The sequence below is a fragment of the Aedes albopictus genome, chromosome 1 (assembly GCF_035046485.1).
Source record: "Aedes albopictus strain Foshan chromosome 1, AalbF5, whole genome shotgun sequence".
In the NCBI taxonomy this organism is placed as follows: Eukaryota; Metazoa; Arthropoda; class Insecta; order Diptera; family Culicidae; genus Aedes; species Aedes albopictus.
In genome coordinates, this window is record NC_085136.1 from 7883522 (window position 1) to 7906550 (window position 23029).

General features: G+C 39.2%; 1 protein-coding gene across 1 annotated transcript; it reads left to right on the forward strand.

The window, feature by feature from the left end:
• Positions 1 to 5846: 5846 nt before the first annotated feature.
• Positions 5847 to 7887, forward strand: LOC109424917 (protein lin-31-like). The gene has a single exon (XM_019700096.3). It carries the CDS (start codon positions 6647 to 6649, stop codon positions 7625 to 7627), a length of 981 nt encoding a protein of 326 aa, XP_019555641.3. The 5' UTR covers positions 5847 to 6646; the 3' UTR covers positions 7628 to 7887.
• The last annotated feature ends 15142 nt before the right edge of the window (positions 7888 to 23029 follow it).

Sequence of the window (23029 nt, forward strand, 5' to 3'; positions counted from 1 at the left end):
CTTACTGGTCAATAAATAAACATGTCACGCGTGATCTGCTCCTTAGGACGGGCTCCGTTGGGTCCAGATGACAGCATGCATATGTAAGTAGGCAACACAACGCAGCAGGTTAGGGAACGTCCACTTGAAATCGACTCTCTGTGCGAGTCCAGCCAAAGAGATCGAACCACGACGGGTTATTGATTTATGTGGTAATAATTTGTTTGTTCCGTTCTTCGGAGGGAATCTTTCCCCGGTATGCTTCCTGGATGTTAAGAGACGCACTCGAGTATCTGTCAATTACCGATACGTCGTCGTTGCGAGATGTGTACAAACACTGTAAATATTTGAAACTGACGGCGACGTTGGTAACGGATGCAGCACGGTCTACTGGAGTAGTTGCACCAATGTCTGACACACTTCAAAGATTGATGAATGACCACAGTAGGTCTTGCGTTGTGACAAGTGTGGCATACCAGTTTAACACCCTATGCGCAGAGATGCGAATCGTCAGCATTCGCGCATCATCGAACCCCACGACCCAACCGCGACAACAATATTCGCGCTCCATCAGACATCGCGACTTCGCGACGTCGCGACGCGCACGTCGTCAGTCGTCAGCGATACGAAGACTCGAGCCGGTCGGTCAGCAGAGACCGCGCCGCCGACGATCGCCCTCTTTCGCATCGCAGCAACCGGGCAGCAAGCACGGTCATCCAAAACAGGCTGGAGGCAATTTTGCGGCAATCGGCCGAATCTGTAGTGCGGAAATTTACAACAAGGAATTCAATCATAGCACCCATCGCTTCAAAGCACAAAGATCAAAAGCATACAAGGCTACTGTGATGCTTTTATGACATTCAAAAGTCGTCACCTTTCCTTATCGATTTTTCCTGCAAAATCCAACTAGTAAAACGATGACGTTGCTTGGCTTCAAACAAAAGCATTTGCCTAAGCAATATCGCCCGCTGAATGTATTATTAACTCAATCATGGAAATTTTCTTGCACGTTGTCGTTCTTTTTTGCACCGAACCACGCAGAGTGAGCTCGACTGCTCGGATTTCCTGCAACAATTTTCCAACGTCCCGGAAAATGTAACATCAAAAATTCCTTTTGTCCCCTGGCTGTCGCAATAAACCGTCGCCCAACAACCCTCCTCCCATCCATCCATCAGTTTTGCATTTTTACATCCCTCTGTACATTGTGCGGCGCTTTTCGCTTCGGTTGTATGATTTAATTATGTCGTTTTATTCCCATTAATTCCTCAAGGGAGTCTTTCCGAGCGCAAGAGCAAAACGGGGATTGCTAGCAGCAGCAGTAGCAGTAGCAGCAGCCATCAGCTCGGAAGTTGTTATATTATGTTCCTCTCGAAACATACGGTGGACAGGAGGAAGGGATGGGCAACGGAACGGAACGACGACAAAGCCCCGAAAGAGGAAACAACCGAGCAGTAGCAGGAAAGAGATTGCTTTTAAACGCTATCATAACTCCTCTCATCTGCCCCGGCCAACATCAACAACATCACAACAACAACAGCAAAAACAACAAAAGCCGTACACGTACAACAGCAAAGCGATCGGAATTTGAGTGCAGGCAGCATTTCACCATCACCACCGCACCGCCACACCGCCAGGAATCATCATCGCATCGCAGTAGACGGTGAGGCGAACAAGGCGAAGGAAAACGCTGGAAACGTAGTGGGCCATGCTTGATTTTATGCTTGCTGTGTGCCACCGACTCACAATGCACAAGATTTCATGCTCTATAACAGCCGTGAGCGAACTGCCAATAAAGCTAGTAGATTGTGGAGCCACATTGCAAAACAGCAATATATTTCCTTACGGTTCAACCCGAATCGACAGTCAGTCAGCCCTGTGTTCCATCATGAGACTCCGTTTTGCGGTCGGGCTCCTTTGTTCTGTGGGATGGCAGTGCTGGAAGAATTGAAGAAAGATGTATCCGCTCAAACGGTTATGTGTGGTTTATAATAATATGTATTGAATACTTTTAGGATTCTCCATTTAATCCTTTTAGGATTCTCTTCAGCAGCAGAATCCTCAGAATCCGCTCGGAAGCTCTCCAGATCTTCTCAGGATACTCCTCAAAATCCTTTCAGGATTCTATTCAGAATCCTTCCAGGTATCTCCTCAGAATCCTTCCAGGATTCTCCTCGGAATCCTTCCAGGATTCTCCTCGGAATCCTTCCAGGATTCTCCTCGGAATCCTTCCAGGATTCTCCTCGGAATCCTTCCAGGATTCTCCTCGGAATCCTTCCAGGATTCTCCTAAGAATCATTTCAGGATTCTCCACAGAATCCTTTCAGGATTCTCCACAGAATCCTTTCATGATTCTCCTAAGAATCCTTTCAGGATTCTCCTCAGAATCCTTTCAGGATTCTCCTCAGAATTCTATCAGGATTCTCCACAGAACCCTTTCAGGATTCTCCTCAGAATCCTTTCAGGATTCTCCTCAGAATTCTATCAGGATTCTCCTCAGAATCCTTTCAGGATTCTCCTAAGAATCATTTCAGGATTCTCAACAAAATCCTTCCAGGATTCTTCACAGAATCCTTTCAGGATTCTCCTAAGAATCCTTTCAGGATTCTCCTAAGAATCCTTTCAGGATTCTCCTAAGAATCCTTTCAGGATTCTCCTAAGAATCCTTTCAGGATTCTCCTAAGAATCCTTTCAGGATTCTCCTAAGAATCCTTTCAGGATTCTCCTAAGAATCCTTTCAGGATTCTCCTAAGAATCCTTTCAGGATTCTCCTCAGAATCCTTTCACGATTCTCCTCAGAATCCTTTCAGGATTCTCCTCAGAATCCTTTCAGGATTCTCCTCAGAATCCTTTCAGGATTCTCCTCAGAATCCTTTCAGGATTCTCCTCAGAATCCTTTCAGGATTCTCCTCAGAATCCTTTCAGGATTCTCCTCAGAATCCTTTCAGGATTCTCCTCAGAATCCTTTCAGGATTCTCCTCAGAATCCTTTCAGGATTCTCCTCAGAATTCTTTCCGGATTCTCCTCAGAATCCTTTCAGGATTCTCCTCAGAATCCTTTCAGGATTCTCCTCAGAATCCTTTCAGGATTCTCCTCAGAATCCTTTCAGGATTCTCCTCAGAATCCTTTCAGGATTCTCCTCAGAATCCTTTCAGGATTCTCCTAAAAAACCTTTCAGGATTCTCCACAAAATCCTTTCAGGATTCTATTCAGAATCCTTTCAGGAATCTCATCATTCTCCACAGAATCCTCTCGGAAACCTCTCCAGATCCTCAAACGATTCTCATAATCCTTTCAGGATTTTCCTCAGAATCCTTTCAGGATTCTCTCGAGAATCCTTTCAGGTATCTCCTCAGAATCCTTCCAGGTATCTCCTCAGAATCCTTCCAGGATTCTCCTCAGAATCCTTCCAGGATTCTCCTCGGAATCCTTCCAGGATTCTCCTCGGAATCCTTCCAGGATTCTCCTAAGAATCATTTCAGGATTCTCCACAGAATCCTTTCAGGATTCTCCACAGAATCCTTTCATGATTCTCCTAAGAATCCTTTCAGGATTCTCCTCAGAATCCTTTCAGGATTCTCCTCAGAATTCTATCAGGATTCTCCTCAGAATCCTTTCAGGATTCTCCTAAGAATCATTTCAGGATTCTCAACAAAATCCTTCCAGGATTCTTCACAGAATCCTTTCAGGATTCTCCTAAGAATCCTTTCAGGATTCTCCTAAGAATCCTTTCAGGATTCTCCTAAGAATCCTTTCAGGATTCTCCTAAGAATCCTTTCAGGATTCTCCTAAGAATCCTTTCAGGATTCTCCTAACAATCCTTTCAGGATTCTCCTAACAATCCTTTCAGGATTCTCCTAACAATCCTTTCAGGATTCTACTCAGAATCCTTTCAGGATTCTCCTCAGAATCCTTTCAGGATTCTCCTCAGAATCCTTTCAGGATTCTCCTCAGAATCCTTTCAGGATTCTCCTCAGAATCCTTTCAGGATTCTCCTAAGAATCCTTTCAGGATTCTCCTCAGAATCCTTTCAGGATTCTCCTCAGAATCCTTTCAGGATTCTCCTCAGAATCCTTTCAGGATTCTCCTCAGAATCCTTTCAGGATTCTCCTCAGAATCCATTCAGGATTCTCCTCAGCATCCTTTCAGGATTCTCCTCAGAATCCTTTCAGGATTCTCCTCAGAATCCTTTCAGGATTCTCCTCAGAATCCTTTCAGGATTCTCCTCAGAATCCTTTCAGGATTCTCCTCAGAATCCTTTCAGGATTCTCCTCAGAATCCTTTCAGGATTCTCCTCAGAATCCTTTCAGGATTCTCCTCAGAATCCTTTCAGGATTCTCCTCAGAATCCTTTCAGGATTCTCCACAGAATCCTTTCAGGATTCTCCTCAGAATCCTTTCAGGATTCTCCTGAGAATCCTTTCAGGATTCTCCTGAGAATCCTTTCAGGATTCTCCTCAGAATCCTTTCAGGATTCTCCTCAGAATCCTTCAGGATTCTCCTCAGAATCCTTTCAGGATTCTCCTCAGAATCCTTTCAGGATTCTCCTCAGAATCCTTTCAGGATTCTCCTCAGAATCCTTTCAGGATTCTCCTCAGAATCCTTTCAGGATTCTCCTCAGAATCCTTTCAGGATTCTCCTCAGAATCCTTTCAGGATTCTCCTCAGAATCCTTTCAGGATTCTCCTCAGAATCCTTTCAGGATTCTCCTCAGAATCCTTTCAGGGTTCTCTTCGGAATCCTTTCAGGATTCTCTTCGGAATCCTCGCAGGATTCTCTTCGAAATCCTCTCAGGATTCTCTTCGGAATCCTCTCAAGATTCTCCTCAGAATCCTCTAAGGATGCTCCCCAAAATCCTTTCAGGATTCTCGTCAGAATCTTCTTCGGAATCTCCACAGAACCCCTTCAGGGTTTTTCACAAAATCCTTTTAGGGTACTGTACAGAATCCTCTCAGGATTCTCCTCAGAATTCTCTCAGGATGCTTATAATTTTTGTATTGTATTGTATTTGTATTGTATTTGTATTGTATTTGTATTGTATTTGTATTGTATTTGTATTGTATTTGTATTGTATTTGTATTGTATTTGTATTGTATTTGTATTGTATTTGTATTGTATTTGTATTGTATTTGTATTGTATTTGTATTGTATTTGTATTGTATTTGTATTGTATTTGTATTGTATTTGTATTGTATTTGTATTGTATTTGTATTGTATTTGTATTGTATTTGTATTGTATTTGTATTGTATTTGTATTGTATTTGTATTGTATTTGTATTGTATTTGTATTGTATTTGTATTGTATTTGTATTGTATTTGTATTGTATTTGTATTGTATTTGTATTGTATTTGTATTGTATTTGTATTGTATTTGTATTGTATTTGTATTGTATTTGTATTGTATTTGTATTGTATTTGTATTGTATTTGTATTGTATTTGTATTGTATTTGTATTGTATTTGTATTGTATTTGTATTGTATTTGTATTGTATTTGTATTGTATTTGTATTGTATTTGTATTGTATTTGTATTGTATTTGTATTGTATTTGTACCAACAGAACCAGCACAGAAAATCAGTGGAATCAGTATCGCAATGTAAACATTCAATATTTAGAAAAACCACTCGTAGAGATCTATCAAGTAAAATGTTTCCATCAATATCGAAACAAAGCTGCCATCACTGCCTCCTCTATCACACCGGGTTTGAGGTGTTTTAAAATAATTTATCACGTTTTGGCACCCCACATCACATCGCTCTTCTCGCAATGCTATTCAATGCCGCTTATGCTGCTCAATACCCACTTCAGCAGACCACTCACTCTACCTTCGCTGCTGCTTCTCCACCCCACAATCGCTCCGACCGAGAAAAAAATAACTCGAACCAGGCAGCAGCATAGCTTCAACGTTGGTTTTTGTTTGTGCTTGTCTGCTGCTGCCAGCTTGCCTCGTCGTCCCTTGCTTGCTTGACTTGGAAGCTCGGTTGTTGTGTATATAAACACAAAACAAGCAGAGAGTACAGATCGCAAAACATAAATCATGCTCGTTGTTTGACTGCCCTGCCCTGTCCCGTCACCACCACCACCGTCACCGCTACCAGCCCTCTCGACCGACCGCCAGGCCAGCTTCTTGCTCTGTTCTCTCTCCTAGTCGAAGCAACCCGCCGGCTACGATTGGCTGCCTCGTCCAATCGGTGCATCGCGCTTTCCTTCGAAGGGGAGTGGCCTACTGCCAGTCGGCGGGCTGCGATTGGTGCACGGCTTGTTTGCGCAAATATTTATATAAATCTTTTACCCCTCGCAGGCCAGGGGGGTTTTCTGACCGTTGTTTGGCATGTTTACTGCGAGCAGACTGGCTCGCCACTCGGTCTTCTGAAGTCAGTAGCTGTTTGAATTTCTCCCGACCAGAAGTGCGCGCTTGGCCGATGCTCGATCACGCTTCCCCAGTTTTTGTGTGTTGGTTGTTTGCTGCTGAATCTCGAAAAAGCTCTCGGTGTGAAGAAGCCAAAAGAGTTTTTTAATTACTCGATTGTAGAAGCACGCGCGCGTCGGTACCCGCAAAAGCTTGCTGTGATCCGCGTTCTCGACTATCAGCGTGACTGTGAAGAATTTGATTTCCTTTGAAGATTACCAAAGTAAACCGTGACAGTGGAGGAAAACAGAAGATTTAGAACGATGCTGAACTGTGCTGATTTAGTGCAATTTGACCAGTACAGCTTACAGCTGTACAACTATGCTATGGTTGAGCGTTTTCGAACGAATCAGTTTTTCAACTATGGGAATATAGTGACAGATCCCAGAACCCTATCGAGGTTCTTCAAACCTTCAGTGTATGTGAACAATCCGGCTGATGTCGGACCCAGTGCTCTGCTTGCTGACGCCAGCAAACTCTCGTCTGCACCAAAGCCACAATACAGCTACATTGGACTGATCGCGATAGCAATCCTAACCTCACCGGAGAAGAAACTAGTGCTGTCCGACATCTATCAGCACATATTGGACAACTACAGTTACTTCCGCAGCCGTGGCCCAGGATGGCGAAACTCAATCCGTCACAATCTGTCGTTGAACGACTGTTTCATCAAGGCGGGACGTTCAGCCCACGGCAAAGGCCACTACTGGGCCGTCCATCCTGCGAACGTCGACGACTTCATGAAGGGCGACTTCCGACGGAGAAAAGCTCAACGAAAGGTCCGTCGCCACATGGGTCTCACATCAGACGACGACATCTTTGACAACAGCTCGCCAAGGCAGTTCTTCCCAGCGATCCCAGCTTCACCCATCATGAACCCTGCCGCCTACATGCCAACGGCCACCGAACCCCTCAGTCAGGCTGCTGCAGCGGCGGCGGCAGTTTGCACCTATCCGACCACCATGGAACAGCAGCATGCAATCATCAAAGGAGCCATGGAGAGCTTCTCCCGGAAGCGACAGTTCGACGTAGAATCCCTGCTGAAACCGGACGATGCGAGCTCTTCATCCAGCCTGCAGGAACCGCCGGAGAAGAAGAGTAGGCATCTGCACACGCCAACTTCGATGCCGGAAGGTACTGCACTGGTGCTGCCACCGCTCGGTCATCACGCGCACCCGTTGGCCGCATTTGGAAGCCTAGCAGTGGCCGGGCTGGGACCGAAAATACTACCGAAGCCGACCTAGACTCCGAGGTGATTCGCGGATCGTAGCAACCGTTTTCTAGTTGTCTAAGTATATAAACGTACACACACTATCGTAGAGCGTAGGTATAAGAATCCTATATTTCGGTCGGTTTTTTAGTAATAAAACCGAATCAATCGTTGACTGTATTATTCTAATAACTGTGACTCAAATTTTCCAATTGTTTAAACGAGAATGAATAAGAATGTGTGCTTCACGCGCACAACTAAGTGGAAATGCTTCATGTTGTTTGATTTGAGGAATGATGATCACAGCCGTCAAATTGAACAAATCTTCATGGAAGTTATTTACATTTTTACCAATAAATGTTAGCCTTGATACATGATAATATCTTCTTTTTTCATCTGGTCTTGGGAAGTAATTGTCAATTTTTACCTTTGGGGGACGAAGATGTTAAAAATAACTTATTCGTAAAATTCTAAATGTTTTGGTAAAAAAATACCCTCCAGGTATTATTCAAAAAGTTTAATAAGTTTGCCGATTCGTATTTGTGTTTTAAATCATTTTTCATCCAATTTCTACTTACAAGAAACGTCTGTTTGGTCACTATGATGTAAGACAAAGTCTGCTTATAAGCTTATTCTTTTCTTTGTCAATGGATCATTTAGATAACTAAACACGGTCGTTATGAAATGAACAGATAGCGCCATCGTAGCCTGGTGTGTTTGGCATGACTCGACTGTTGTGACAATGGTCCACTGCACGAATTTATTCTGGCCTGCTTACCCTCACAGAAAATTTGACGTTTAAGAGGTGTCGACACCGCTCAAACGACAAATTTCGTGTGAGAGTAAGCAGGCCAGAATAAATTCGTGCAGTAATCCATATTGAAGACCATATACGGTGGCTCCTTTGTTCCATTGCGGCAACTGCTAGAAAAGTTAAATTAAAACCACTGGCAAAATAAGAAAAACATATTTGTTCAGACGTTTTACCGAATTCGAAATCGAGTAATCGCAGCAAGCGGTTGCGTTTCCACAGTGTCACAATTTTTTTTCTCGCAATCGCTTTGTTTAATGTTTATAAAGTGAGTGGTTCGGTTTTAGTGATATATCAGCGTTTTGCGCTGATACTAGTGTGTGCTTGGACTCAACTGCTTTAATAAAATATAATAAAAAAAAGTGTACTATAAGTTGTCCGCAAGTGATTCAAGCAGGCCTGTTTCCTCTTCCATTGGGAAGAAATTGGCCGTGGTATCAGCACAGATAATCTCTGTGGTATCAGTGGGATTCCTATTCGGGAAAATCCGACGATTTTCATTAGCCATTAAACAGCTTGTTTATTGCAAGGACCAGGACATGTGCTCCATCCCAGGATTCCATGGACTAAAGAGCCCATTAGACGTGCAAATATATTTGTCATTGAAGTCCGACATTTATCCAAGGTTGCCATGATTCACTTTGTGTTGGTCATTTGTTGGGCTTGTTTGGCCAAATATTTGTCATCATAGCAAACAGTCTAATGGCACCTTAAGAGGTGACATTGACCTTCTTAGGAACATCATCAACACCAATTTTGGTTTTCTATTTTAAACTGGCTAGCACGCAATGTTCTCGCTTAACGATTTTATTCTTCATTACACGTTTTGACCATTCTCAGGTCACTCCGACAGTTCTGCATAAGTAATACAAAGATGGCATTGGTTTTTGTCCTTTTTTGTTCATGCGTTATCTGTCAAAGTGACCGGAGATCTTTCCTTCGAGCAATGAAAAATTGAAGAATCTCTAATGCTCAGTTGGCTTAGCCATTGTGGTGCTAGTAATGCATTACCGACGTACTACAACCATTAATAAATGTCGTCTTCGTTTTACCAGAACCTGTTTGAAATATGATTCTTTAGTTGTTTTGACGAATTCTTCTTTTATCATCGAAAAAAAAATAAATCGGTCACAAACTACCATAACATATTACATTTTTAAGAAATAATGTCTGCAGGTTAACATGGAAGTTCTAAAGTTATTTCATAAAATACCATTATGACCTTCTTCAGAAGTTCAGTGAAATGCGTGGATAAAAGTTTCCTCAATCTCAATGTTTTTTAAACAAATCTTCTGGAAATTTCATTCAAAGATAATCGAAATTTGCAACGGGAATTCTATTGTTAATTAATTAGAACTTCCTTTGGTTATTCCATTGGAAATCCATTGGCAATTTTGATGAGCAGTTTCTAAAGGAAATTCTTTCCCCATTCATTCCGGAATTTCTTCGGATATTCCTTTGAGTATGCTTGCTGCCATTTTCTCGTTAGATCTTTAGGAAATGCCTTGAAGAATTTCTTCGTTAAACAATTAATAAATACTTTCGATATTTGTTTTTGTAAGCTTCTTCGACATTTTGTTATATGCTTGATAATTTCTTCAGCAATATTTTTGGCATTTATCTTTATAATCTTTTGAAAGCTCCTGGCAAATGTTTAAGGTAAATTGTGTTTTCGAAAAGTTCTTCGAGAACCTTTCAGAAAATTCCGAGGCAATTCCTGTAGGGTTTTCGTTTTTTCGTAAATGCCATATTTTTTCTTAGATTTGGTCCCGAAATATCTTTTGGCAATTCTAATAAAAAATCCTTCAGCAATATTTAGGGGAGAAAATTTGAGATTTTTTTGAGAATTACCCCGGCGATTCCTAAACCGTCTCAGGCACCTCTTATGAAAATTTGTATAAAAAATATTTATCAAATTTGTTCGACAATTCTTCTGTGAATTCGGTCGGCAAATACTTTGGAAGTTTTCTCGGAATTTCAAAAACTACTAGATTTGGTTGATTGGGGGCTATCGACTGTGAAAACTTATATTGGAATGGCTTTCATCTTTTTCAGTCGGAAGATTTATTAATTATTTATTCTGATCCGACGTAGCCGGCCGTCCGGTCTAATCCGTCGGATTAGAATATATAAATAACCGTTTAGCTGGTCTTCCGACTGCAACAGCCGAAAACCATTCGAATATTACTAGATTTGGTAAAAAAAACTCGCCATAGGAATACTCTGATATACCTTCAAAATAAATTAAATAAAAGACATTTGCCAGAGAAATGCCCAAAAAATTCTAAACAATTCGCAAAGAAATTATCGAATCAATCTCAGCTTTATAACAAATTAAAAAAAATATGTTAAAAGGGTCGGACAAAAATGCCTAAGAAATAACCAAAAAAAAGCAGAAAGATTTAAAATGCAATGCCATAAACTTCACTAATAAGGAATTCCCAAGTAAATGCCGAATAAATTCCAAATTAAAAAAAAAATCAAAATCAATGTTTAATGAAACTTCCGAAATTATCATCGATAGAATTGCTAACGGAATTACTGAAAAAAATCTTAATGTAAGGAATTTCTAAATGCTTAGCTGAAGCAAGCTCCTGAGAAATAAAAAAAAAAACTCAATGAATTGTGAATCACTTCCTAAAGACATTTCCGAACCAATTCACAGAATAATGACCGAACCCATTTCCGTAGAAAAATACCGAAATTATGGAAGTAAGGTACCCCGGGGCAAGTGAGAATCCGGGGCAAGTGAGACCTACAGCTATTATTTTTATTATTATCTATTTTTAAGGCAAACGTTCTTCGTGGAAAACATATGTAGGTACCACACCAACAGATACTTTGAATACAAAAATTGTTATTGTTTCCACCATAAAGAGACCATATATGTAATTGTTGTTTATATATCCTTTTCAATTTACTAAGTGAGATGACCGTACTCTACTACATTCGTTGTTTAAAAAAAGAATAACAAATAAAGTCAAACTTTTCCAGTTTCAGAATAATATTTGGAGTGCTTGCAAATTACTTCGAGCGAAAAAGAGGTCATTTATTTTCATTTATTACCTTTAGTTAACTGCTCTCACTTACCTCAGTGCATTTCAGCATCTGGGGCAAGTGAGACCTATGAAAGTAAACAAACACAATTTCATAGTTTGATCTAACTTTCTTCAGCTTACGTCGAAATTTACACAAAATTGAAGTAAAAATCGGCGTCCTAAATAATCAATCGTTGAATTATACTTAATTACTTCTATTTTGATGATGAAGCTACTGTTTAAATTGGTGAAGTCTTGGGTAAACCATATTTTTTCGAAACCATCTATTTTTCGTCTATTATTCTATTATTTTTTCGTTTTTCGCTGCAAAATAAATTTTTTTCTGAGTGTTAAGGAATCGTCCACAAAGTGTTAAAAAAATAGGAAAACGACCTATTCAAATTCCACGATTTAAAAAATCTTAAAAAATCTTTAATGATCGTAAAATTATGTAAGGGAAAACATAACATCTGAAAATCTTTTGGTGAGATTCATCAACTATGTAATATGAAAAAGCATGTTTTGAAATCTTCCGTCATTTAAATTTATGGCGCTTTTTGTGTAAAAAAAAATCAATTGGTTTTGCACGAGCTGTTAGAGTTAAATCAACTTTTTCTCTCAGTAATTCGTTATTATATGTGTTACGTAATTTATGCACGGTACCACAAAACTCTTCCAACACAAATCTCTGAACATGGTTATTCGTATGAGATATTTATACTTATGCTACCTTACAAGCAGCAACTATATTAAGTCATATGTACAAGAATTCTGAAAAGGTCCCACTTGCCCCGTTAAACGGAGTATATGAAGATCTGCTGCACTTTTCTTTATATGCATGATATATAGAATTTAAAAATTTTGAAACAGTTTTAATGCCCGTTATTATGAAGAAATATACCAACAATGTCTTTTAGAACCTTTAAAATTATAAAATTATTTATGCTAAGATTTTTTTGGCATGACAAAATCAAACTAGCATTTTTTTAGGTCCCACTTGCCCCGGGGTACCTTAATTCAAAAGAGTTTATCGATGGATTCCCCAAAGGGGGCATCCAAAAAGTACGTCACGCTTAGAGGGGGGAGGGGGGTTCTAAAAAGTGTGACAAGCAATGCATTAAGTATAGGAAAAACCCGTACGGAGGGGGGTTGAACATTCCCATTTTTAGCATGACGTACTAAATGGATGCCCCCAAAGGCATTATGCCCTAAAAAAATCTCAAATAAATTACTGAAGAAAAGAATTGCTAAAGTAATTCCCGCAAAAACTGAATAATGAATGGCTCTAAAAGTTTTCGAAGCAATAATCTAGGTTATTCCCAAATAAATTCTTCCAAAAGAATAACAAAGGAAATTATCCAAAAAAAATCCACGGTCTCCGGGTTCACAATGCTAATTGGAGGCACTTCAAAAGAAAAACAACAAGCAAAAAGCAAATCTTTTGAGATTTTTTCGGCATTTTTTAGATTTTCTTTGTTATTTTTTTTTTAAATCCCTATGATTTTTTTTGGGAATTTTTCAAAAATTCCGTTCAGAATTCTACTGACATTCCTCTAGGAACATTCCTTTGGAAATTAAGCGTATAATTCCTTTGAGGATTCCCTCACAAATGCCTGGGGACTTGGATTTGGACGCTGTACTTGGAACGTTAAAAAAACGTAGTAGGCAAGACAAAGTTTGCCTGGGATACCTAGTTTAGAATATATTTTTCACTTTAAGCCCGAAATTAAGCATGAAAACAATGAAAATTAAGACAAAATTCTCATTTATCTTGTAAAATGCATTTTTGAACGGTTCGTGATATTTATCCATGTTGAAACCATTTTTCAAAGGTATAGATATCTACAAAAGTACGGCAAAAGATTCAATTCAGTTGTACTTTTTTTTGTAAAAAGAAGAAAAAAATAAATTAAATCTTTAAAAACTCATATTTTGCGTGATTTTGGGAAAATTTAATGTTCTACAAGTTTATTCGAAAACCAATTTGTGAGAGATTCATGAAAAAGATTAAAAATCGGTTGAATATTGAAAAAGTTATGGCACATGAAGTGAAAACACCTTTGCATTAATCGAAAATTCAACTTTGAGGCGATTGCGTCACCTCTGAATATCAATATTTTTGATTGAAACTCAGACGTTTTTTTTTATTCTTGACGCTTAACCTAATTTACAGCTCTTTCGTCCACTAGGGCACTACGTGAGCGAATTCAATTGGCAGCTGCACTTCCACTTTGCATAGTACCTAAATGTATTCTATTATTCTACTATATCGAACTGGTTACCTTTTGCGCTGCTTTCAGTTTCTACCCTATCATTGCTGTTGGTTGTTCTTTTTTTCCAGTCCGATTGGGAGTCCATTATGAGTTGCCTTTCGCTGATGTCCAAGTATCCGGGTCCGTTTGAGCCATGGGCTCAGAAGAGGGTCATTATCAGCTGCTCTTAGGGAGAAAGAGCAACTGACGAAAGTGCCGGGGCTGGGATCGAACCCATGACCATCTGCTTAAGAAGCAAACGCGTGACCAATTGCGCCATGGGCCGCGGCTAAACCCACATTTGTACCAGTTATGCATATATGATAGGTTGACAAACGGTCAAAATTTGATAATTTTTGATGCACTCCATGAAAATTTATAGCTTGTTGAACTTTTTTGTAATAGAAAAGAAAGTTGCCTATCCCAAACATTTTGGCCACCCCATGTATGTAAAAAAAAGACGTAAGTTTTTTCCTATTGTTTGCGCTCTTACACGTGCAAAATATTGGGACTTCTCCTTCAGAAACCCCTATATATAAAAGAAATATTTCGGGGTTTCTTTTCAAAAAAATCTTCTAGGGAATCCTATCAAAATTATACCAGAAAGTTCAAATTATTTGACGCAGTGGCTTAATTTCCCCAACAGGGAAGGAAAAAATCCACGGAGCCATTTAGATAATATTTCTAGCAGTTCGGTCTTAAACTCTATCAAAGTACAGAAACTCTTTCGACAATTTTTTTTTTCAAAAATTCTTCTATAGATTCTTTGAGAAATTTTCTCTGGGCTTCCTTCTGATATTTCTGCTCCAGGATTTTTTTCAAGTAGATATTTTTTTCTTTCTGAAACTTCACCAGGAATTAGGGATTTGTTTAAAGATTCATCGGAAATCTATCCAGGGATCCCTTCAGATTTTTTGACACGGATTACTATAGAAATTCTTTCGAATATACTCAAATCATTGGATCAGCAAGTTTCCATATATTCCTTTAAAAATTCGTTCAAGGTTTTCTTCGAGAATTAAACTAGAGATTAGTTCAGGAATTTCTCTAGGGATTGCATTAAAAACTCCCAAATGAATGTGTCCAAAAATTTCTGCAGTAATTAATCCAGAAAATCCTGCTGGAATTCCTACAGAGCAATTCATTCTATGTTTTCTCTTAGTATAACTCCAATAATTTCTCCACTGATTCTCTAAGAAATTAATTTAAAAAAAAAAATCTTAGGAATTTCTACGGAAGATTTTTTTATGTGATTCTTTGTAGACGTACACTATAGCTATTCAGGATTTTTGTTTTTCAAAAGCTCGTCCACAAATTTATCCATAAATACTTCAGAAAATCCTCCATGAATTGAAAAAATATTAAAAGATTTCTCCAGGATTTTCCCTATAATTTTTTCAATATTTTTTCTAGGAATTCCAATAAAGACTTTCTGAGAAGTTTGTCCAGAAAACTCTTTAGAAATTACTACTGAGATTATTTCAAGAATTTCCCTGGGATTTCTTCGGATATTCGTCCAGGGATTCCAAGGATGCAACAGTACTTTCTAATATTTCTTCAGGAATTTTACTAAAGGTTTCTTAACTACCAAATATGTTTGCACCTGAATGTGAAGTTTCGCTTGAGTGCACACATACGATCGTAGAATGAGAGGTACAAACAAACAGTACAAGGAAGAGTTTGCCTTCCTGATTACGGAACTCCTCAGGCTTTCTTCCGGAAATTCCTACTACGATTCCTTTGCAATTCCTCTGAGAAGATATGTTTATCTGGTTCAAAGACTTGTTCAGAAGTTTCAGGATTCCTTAAGACATTTCAGCAAGGGATTTCTTTAAATGTTTTTCCAAGAAAGTCTTCTTATTTTTTTTACACATCCTATAAAGATTGCTTCGAAAATTCTTCCCATGGCTTCTTCCTCCTATTTTTTTTTAGAAATTCCTTCAGTGATTTCTACAGGAATCCGTACTAGGATTGTTTTAAAAATTTACTCCTGCAAATCCATCAGAAATATCTCCTCATGTCTTAAGAGGTCCCTGCACAATTCCTTCATGAATTTTTCTAAAATTTATCTTGTGAGCAATTTCTGAATGAATGCGAAGAATCATACCTGAAGAAACACCTTAAGATAGCCCTTTTATTCTCAGATAAAAAAAAAACATGAAAGCGTTGTGGCGGAACTCTGCAAGTAATTCCTACATACTTGGAAAAAAAACATGTAAATTTGCGTCACTTGGATGCACATATGCATGCTGTAAATATGACGTAAGTTTAAACGCCCAAGTGACGTAATTTTCTGTTACATTTAACTGAATTTTTCGTCACATGAAACGTAATGATGCACGATTCAGAAATTGTAATATGAGAATATTTATGGACGAGATTTTTCAATATTTCTGAGGAAAGTCATGCCTCAGAAATTTCTTTCGAAACTACTCCTCCCAAGTAACAAAATTAATTTTATAATGCTTTTGAAGTATTCTTCAACACCTGTGCTTTAAAACCATGCATAAACCAAATTGCTCTGCAAAACGACATCAACTCAACCATAAATTCGCCATAAGTCCAAAGAGGCCCATCCTAAGATGCTCTAGGAGAGTTGTTTTTAATTTTTTCTTAAAACTTGTTGTACTTCCCAAGTTGTCCTCAAGGCGAATTGCTCTCTCCTTGTAGAATTCTTCAAGTGTACGATAAAACGATAATAAATTTGTCAGTGTTGTTGCTGATGCAGCTTTTATGTCGACAAAAAAGTTTGATGAAATAAATTGAAAAAAAAAACACAATGAAAATGACATATTGTAATTGGGATTAATTTATTACACACATTGGAAATATTTCCGTGGTGTAACAAGGATGCCAAATGTCAAGCAAAATTCATCGTATATATGTTGCAAGATACCTCCAAAAATTGCAACGCGCTTCCATTATAATGCACTAATAAAATATTTAAACATATTATTCCTGGTCATGAGAACATTCTTCATTAGTTTCCTCAACATGGCTTCCACTATAATCTAGGCCGGTGTTCGGTCCATTATCGATGGTTTTAATCAACATCACCATAAGATCGTCTTCAACTTCTTTCAACTCATGCCAGAGCTAAAAGCATAACTCAAGAATACTAGGATTTATAACGTTCTCAATGCAGCCTGGTTGGCCTCCATCAAGAACGTCTTAAATTTACTTCATCTTAAGCAAGGGTGAGAAGTATTTCTTAAGAGTACTCAGGTTTATTACGTTCTTGATGTAGGTTTATGCGAACTCCGCCGAGAACGTAATAAATCATGTACGCCAAATTGAAAACAAACAATAAATTATCGCACCGCGGTGGATTTTGTGAATCTCGTCCGATTAATTTTATCATATTGCTACATAGGTTCATGCTTGTATTTATTTCATGTATGTCTTCAAAATATTTTTAAAGAATCTCCTCCATAAATATTCTCATATTTCAACATAAATCATTTGAGAATTTTTTAGAGACACTCCTGAAGAAGTTTCTGGGAAAATTCCTGGGGAAATTCCCGATAGAATCCCTGAATGCTTTTCTGGAGAAAATAAAAAAATCCATGGACAGGGATGCATTCTGAAAGGATACTAATAGGAGTCCTAAGAGAAATTTTAGCCAAAATCATTCTAAACAAGCCTATGAATCTGAAACATATGAAACTGTGATATTTAGATTAAGTATTTTAGAAAGATGGGGTCTCCAGTTAGCCTAGTGGTTAAGGCTATGGATCGCCAATCCGGAGACGGCGGGTTCGATTCCCGTTCCAGTCGGGAAAATTTTCTCGACTCCCTGGGCATAATGCATCATTGTACTTGCCTCACAGTATACAAATTCATGCAATGGCAGGCAAAGAAGGCCCTTCAATTAATAACTGTGGGAGTGCTCAAAGAACACTAAGTTGAAGCAAGGCAGGCCAAGTCCCAGTGAGGACGTAGAGCCATAAAGAAGAAGAAGAATTTTAGGAAGAATTCTTGCGAAACTCATAAAAGGAACTCCAGCAATAATGTTGCTTTCACGATTATTGAAAGAAAATTTCGTGAAATAATAATGCATTGAAGAGTTTTCCCGGAACAATTCTTAATTGGGCGCAATAGTGAATTTATTTCCTTGGAGGCGTACCAGTATATCAGAGATGTCCATATCCTCAGTGTGGGAAAGAGAAATAGAAAATACACCACTCACGCTGTGCATCTGAACAGGAGCCCTTCTCTTATGTGTGGATCCACCACTGCGATTCGGATGCGCGCAAGCTTGGTGGGTAGAAATAAATCTCTTAGCTCCCTGAGCACTAGGCCACACAACAGTGCGGCGAGAGCGATTTAAAATTCTCTTCTGTGAAAGTGTAAAAAATCACCGGGGCGCGTGCTCCAGTGAGGTTTTTGCGCCAGAGTGCGCGCTGCGGTGAAACACCGGAGAGTTCTCGCCCCGGCGACACCATGGTGATAATTCGGTGACTGCTGGGTGAAAACACGGGAGAGCGCCGGAGAGCGATGCGCGCGAAAGAGTGAGCTACACTCGATCCAAGGCGGACGAGCAAGAGCACGCACTAGCGCTTGGTCTAGGGGATTCTGGGGTAATATGCACCACTTAAGGAAGATGCGTCCAAATGCATATAAAAAGGCAATAATTTATTGGTTTAATGCATGCATTCATTGCATATACTTTCATTCTAAGAGAAACCGAACAAAATTTCAGCTTTAATACAGTTCAGCTCTTGGAAATAACATTTTTTGTAAAGACTAACATTACGGCTTCGTATGTTTATGCGGGGCAGTATGCACCCTTGCTCGGGGTAAAATGCACTACAACAATGGGGCAGGATGCACTCAAACAAAGGGGCAAGACGCACCACAACATTGAGGCAAGATGCACCGCCGAGTTTAGAAATCTTTTTACTTCTTAGACAAAATGCATGTTTTATAAGGTTTTAAAACAAACAATAGCTCAATTTAGTTTGCGATTACTTACAGAGCACTCATAGATATTATTACAGCATGTTTTCTATAGGTGCGTTTTGCCCCAACCAATGGAGTGCATATTGCCCCAATCAATAGCAAAAAATAAAATAGTTCAAAACATATAATTTACGTAGATTACTGTTTAAGTTATTTTTCCTCTGCTTAGCATTGCCCTCAATGAACTGAATAAACACAACAGCATTAGATGTTTGGTCGGTTTTCACCATCAAATCATTCGACAAACGATCGGAAAAATTACATCAGAATCGTGCTTTTCAATTTTATTCATTTTTCTCACTAATTACGTAACGCAGATATGTAAAATTTTCCAGATGCTCATTTATTAAGACGTTCTATTAGACTGATAAGGTTTCAAAGCTCTAAAACCGATAATCCCTGAAAAACAAAGGGGGTGCGTTTTGCCTCGACAGTGCGTATTACCCCAGATGCCCCTACCTACCACCCAAAACAAGAGAAACTGGCTTCTTGGTGTGGTGAAAAATGTTCCTATCCCCAGTGTGGTCGATAAACTGACGCCGCAGTGAATCGCTACGGTGCAATGCCATCTCTGAGTATATGGGAAGCTTAAATTTGGGAACATTGAGTAACCAGCTCTGATTTTACTATGACTGCACTGGTGCCCCAGGCTGCACTACCAGGCACACAGCTCTCTGAAACTTAGTTTTAAATCCGTGCCAAACTGCCAGTTCTTCATATGTAGTCTTCGATTAATTTCCTATTACATTGACTCCGAAACAATATCATTTAATCAACCTTAATCCCCAGGAAAATATTTTCCGACTTGTTGATAGAAACTGATCTCCGTTCTCTCCAACTTCTTTCGACATTTCCGGCTTCCTAGAGCAGCTAATCCTCTCGACTTTTTCTGCTCCCTGTGTATACAGTTCCAGCCAAACAGCAGCAGAATATTCTTCCTTCGTCCTGCCTGCGGAAAGCAATTTCACCTTCGTTGGTCGCTGCTATAGTGATATCAACAGAAAATTAATTTCAACCCACCAGCCAGCCAGCAAGCCAGCCCATCTAAATCCTCTTAAACGACACCGCACCTTTCGCCAGTGCACCCGAAAGAACTTACAGTAATAATCCTATTTGATATTTTTTAATCTTCCCATCGAACGCAAACCCTCGGCCTCGGGGGAAATGAGATCGAGGCCGCGCGCGCCCTACTTTGTCTATTATAATAGGTCCTTCAATTTTCCTTCGAACAATGCACCATTGAATGGTGTTTTCATCAGAAGGAGAATGCTCTCGAGCAGAAGTTTCTCACACGCTACGCGCTCGCTCGTTTACATTAGTGCATTTCACTTGGAAACACCTCGGGACAATGCCAACCCTGATTATCCTGCCGAATTCACCTTCCGACACTGGTCCAGAAAAAAACATTGTCCCTAGCATTGGGTATAGGTTATAAAATCCATACAACTCGTCAGTCGATAATCAATTTGTTGATGTGTGGCTTCTTCTGACGGACTGACTCTAATGAAGGACACACTCGACGCGTGCTCAACAATGCACAATAGGAACGAACGGGAATGAAGTGAGTGGCGCACCGAATCGGACGAGAAAATTCACTAACGAGACACTTCCGGGCGGAATTGTAACCGGTCGGCGTTGGCCGATGCGATGGCACGGAGGAAGCGATTTGTCGGGAAATCGGAAACAATGAAGGAATTAAGACACACGCGTATGGTTTTTGTTGTGAAGTTTCTTCGTGATAGCGAATGCGCTTTGTTGATTGTTTTCTTTTTATATAATAGGGGTTTTTTGTTGGGTCTGAAAATCACTGTTTTAACACCGACGAACCGACATGACAGTGGTGTTTCGAAACTGTCCTCCCCAAATTTAACGGTCGACCAGCGAAGCGAGCGAACGCTCCTGTCAAATCAGCGCAGACGCAAACCTCTTCCTATACACTGAAATAAATTTTGTTGTGGAAACTACCGATTCCATAGTAAACTTACTAACCGTACCTATGATTCTCAACCGACAACAAAATCTGTTAAGGTAACTGAAAAATGCTTGAAATTACAATGCATTGTAGTTAATTCAACTGAAAGCATAGTCGTCTCAACAACAAAACATTGTTAATTTTTCCAGGACACGCATTTTACAACACAGTATGGTTAAAAATACAATGCTCATTTGTTAAATTAAGATTATTTTTGGTAATGTTAACTGCACTGCTAGTTAAGTTGACAGTGTTTTAGTGGAATTAACTGGAAATTGTTGTCGGTTGAGAATCATAGGTACGGTTAGTAATTTTACTATGGAATCAGTAGTTTCCACAACAAAATTTATTTCAGTGTATGAATACATATCTAGATTGAGTTTAAATAAGGGCGAAAGTAACATGAGAGAGTTCTCTTCATCGACTCTCTCTTCTGCAAATTAAAGTGACAAGATGCAAATTCAATCGAACTTTTTTACACTTAAACGCTAGATTGCATCGCAACCTAGCGATTTATGACCAAAAAGTTCAACCATACTTGCATCTTGTCACTTTAATTTGAAGAAGAGAGAGTCGATGAAGAGAACTCTCTCATGTTACTTTCGCCCTTATTTAAACTCAATCTAGATGGGTTCGGAGTCAAGCTATCAAAACAACGCGAATCGTTATAGAGGAGGCGGTAGTGTTCGGCTATTTTTCATCATGGCGTCGGGGACAACAAATTTGAATTTGTTTGTTCTAGCTGTCACGTCGGTTCGTCGGTGGTTTTAATTTATATCGTCGTAACATACACACTCAGTTGAGCTCGGCTAATTTCCATTCTTTTGCTGAGATCCGCACAGCCGAGCGCTCAGCAATCGCAATTGGGTTATTTAGTGAAAAAAATATTACTATTTTCTATAGCCTAATCGAAAAAGCTCATTTTACTGAGTATAACGTGGTTTTATTAGATTCCAATACCTGATGGTAAAATTAACAAAAGAGTTTCAATTTTCGTGGATAGAATGACAGTTCAATCGATAAAATGGCAGTTCGACCAGAACAAAAAATTTTCCCCATTCAAATTTAAAATTCATTTTAAAAATAGTTTGTAGACTCCAAAAATTATGAAATTTTGGATTTCGCCTGATTTTTGGGCGGAGAATCCGATTATGAAATAATCCGGATACCCCTAAAGAACCCAATTTAACTGATGTCGTTTTCGTTTTTGCGGCGGTGCTACACCGCTTCGTGCTACACTTTTCGCTGAATAAACGAACATTTTCGGTGCAGTTGCATTCACGGAGAAAAAAATATTTTATGCCAATCATATTGCGGTCGCGATCAAGCATATTTGTGCACTGACTTTTATATAATCCCTTTTTGAGATTGTATTACGCATAATACCATAGATCGAAGCATAACAGAAGCTTGAAATGGTCAAAATTGATCCACTGATTAGAGCAAGAAATATGCTTGGCTCAATCATATTATGCTTACATCAACAATATTTATTCTTGATGGTTTGACAGCTCATTTTTTCCATGGTAGATCCAAGCATGCTTATGCTTAACTTAACCCTAAACTTGAGGCTCAAGCTCACTATATCAGATGCTTGTTTTAAGCTGTTTAAAGCATACACAAAAAATGTTCAAATGAGGTTATGTTGCATTTGTAAAATAATTAAATGCTTTAAATTTAGGTTTAACATTTCTATAATGGTCGTTTAATGTGGTTTCTGATTATTACTCATACATAATATTCTAATTATAACTTCATATACTCGGTTGTCGATTCCAAACTCCACCACGGCAGCCAGTCCGGTCATGCGCTTCTCCAGCAAGTCATCAAGTTTCTCGGCTTGTACATCCGTCCGGGGAAGCTGTCCAAGAAGAATCCATCCAGATTGAATGGATTCCGGTGGCTGGATCTCGTTCCGGTCCCGATGCTACGGATGCTGCATTCTGGGCAAATTCTGGATCATCACAACAAGCTGCACCTGGAAAACTTAACAGACATTATGAGCTTGCGAATTCATGCACCCCATTACCAGCGTCACACTTACCTGAAGCTGAAGTGGCGAATTCTGTGATGATAGAGCACACTTGCTTTGGTTTCAGAATGAACGATTTGTTGTATAAAATTATTACAAGACGACAATATCGCCGTCGTAACTTTGAACTACCACCGCTGCCGCCGCCATGATGAACAATGGCTAAGTAGACAGCAGCCAGGAGGACGGGTCCAACTAATGACATGTATGCTTGGTTTAAGCATTTGATGGTTAGTGTTCAATAATGTTGATTGAAATGAAACGTATGCTTGATGTAGACATCAAATCGTATGAATCAACCATTTGAAGCAATTGAGTCAAGAATATCTTCGAAGCTTGAGAGAACTATGGAAAAAGTTATAATGTTAT

Coding starts and splice junctions, on each gene's coding strand:
- LOC109424917 (XM_019700096.3), top strand. CDS start 6,647: ATGCTGAACTGTGCTGATTTAGTGCAATTTGACCAGTACAGCTTACAG.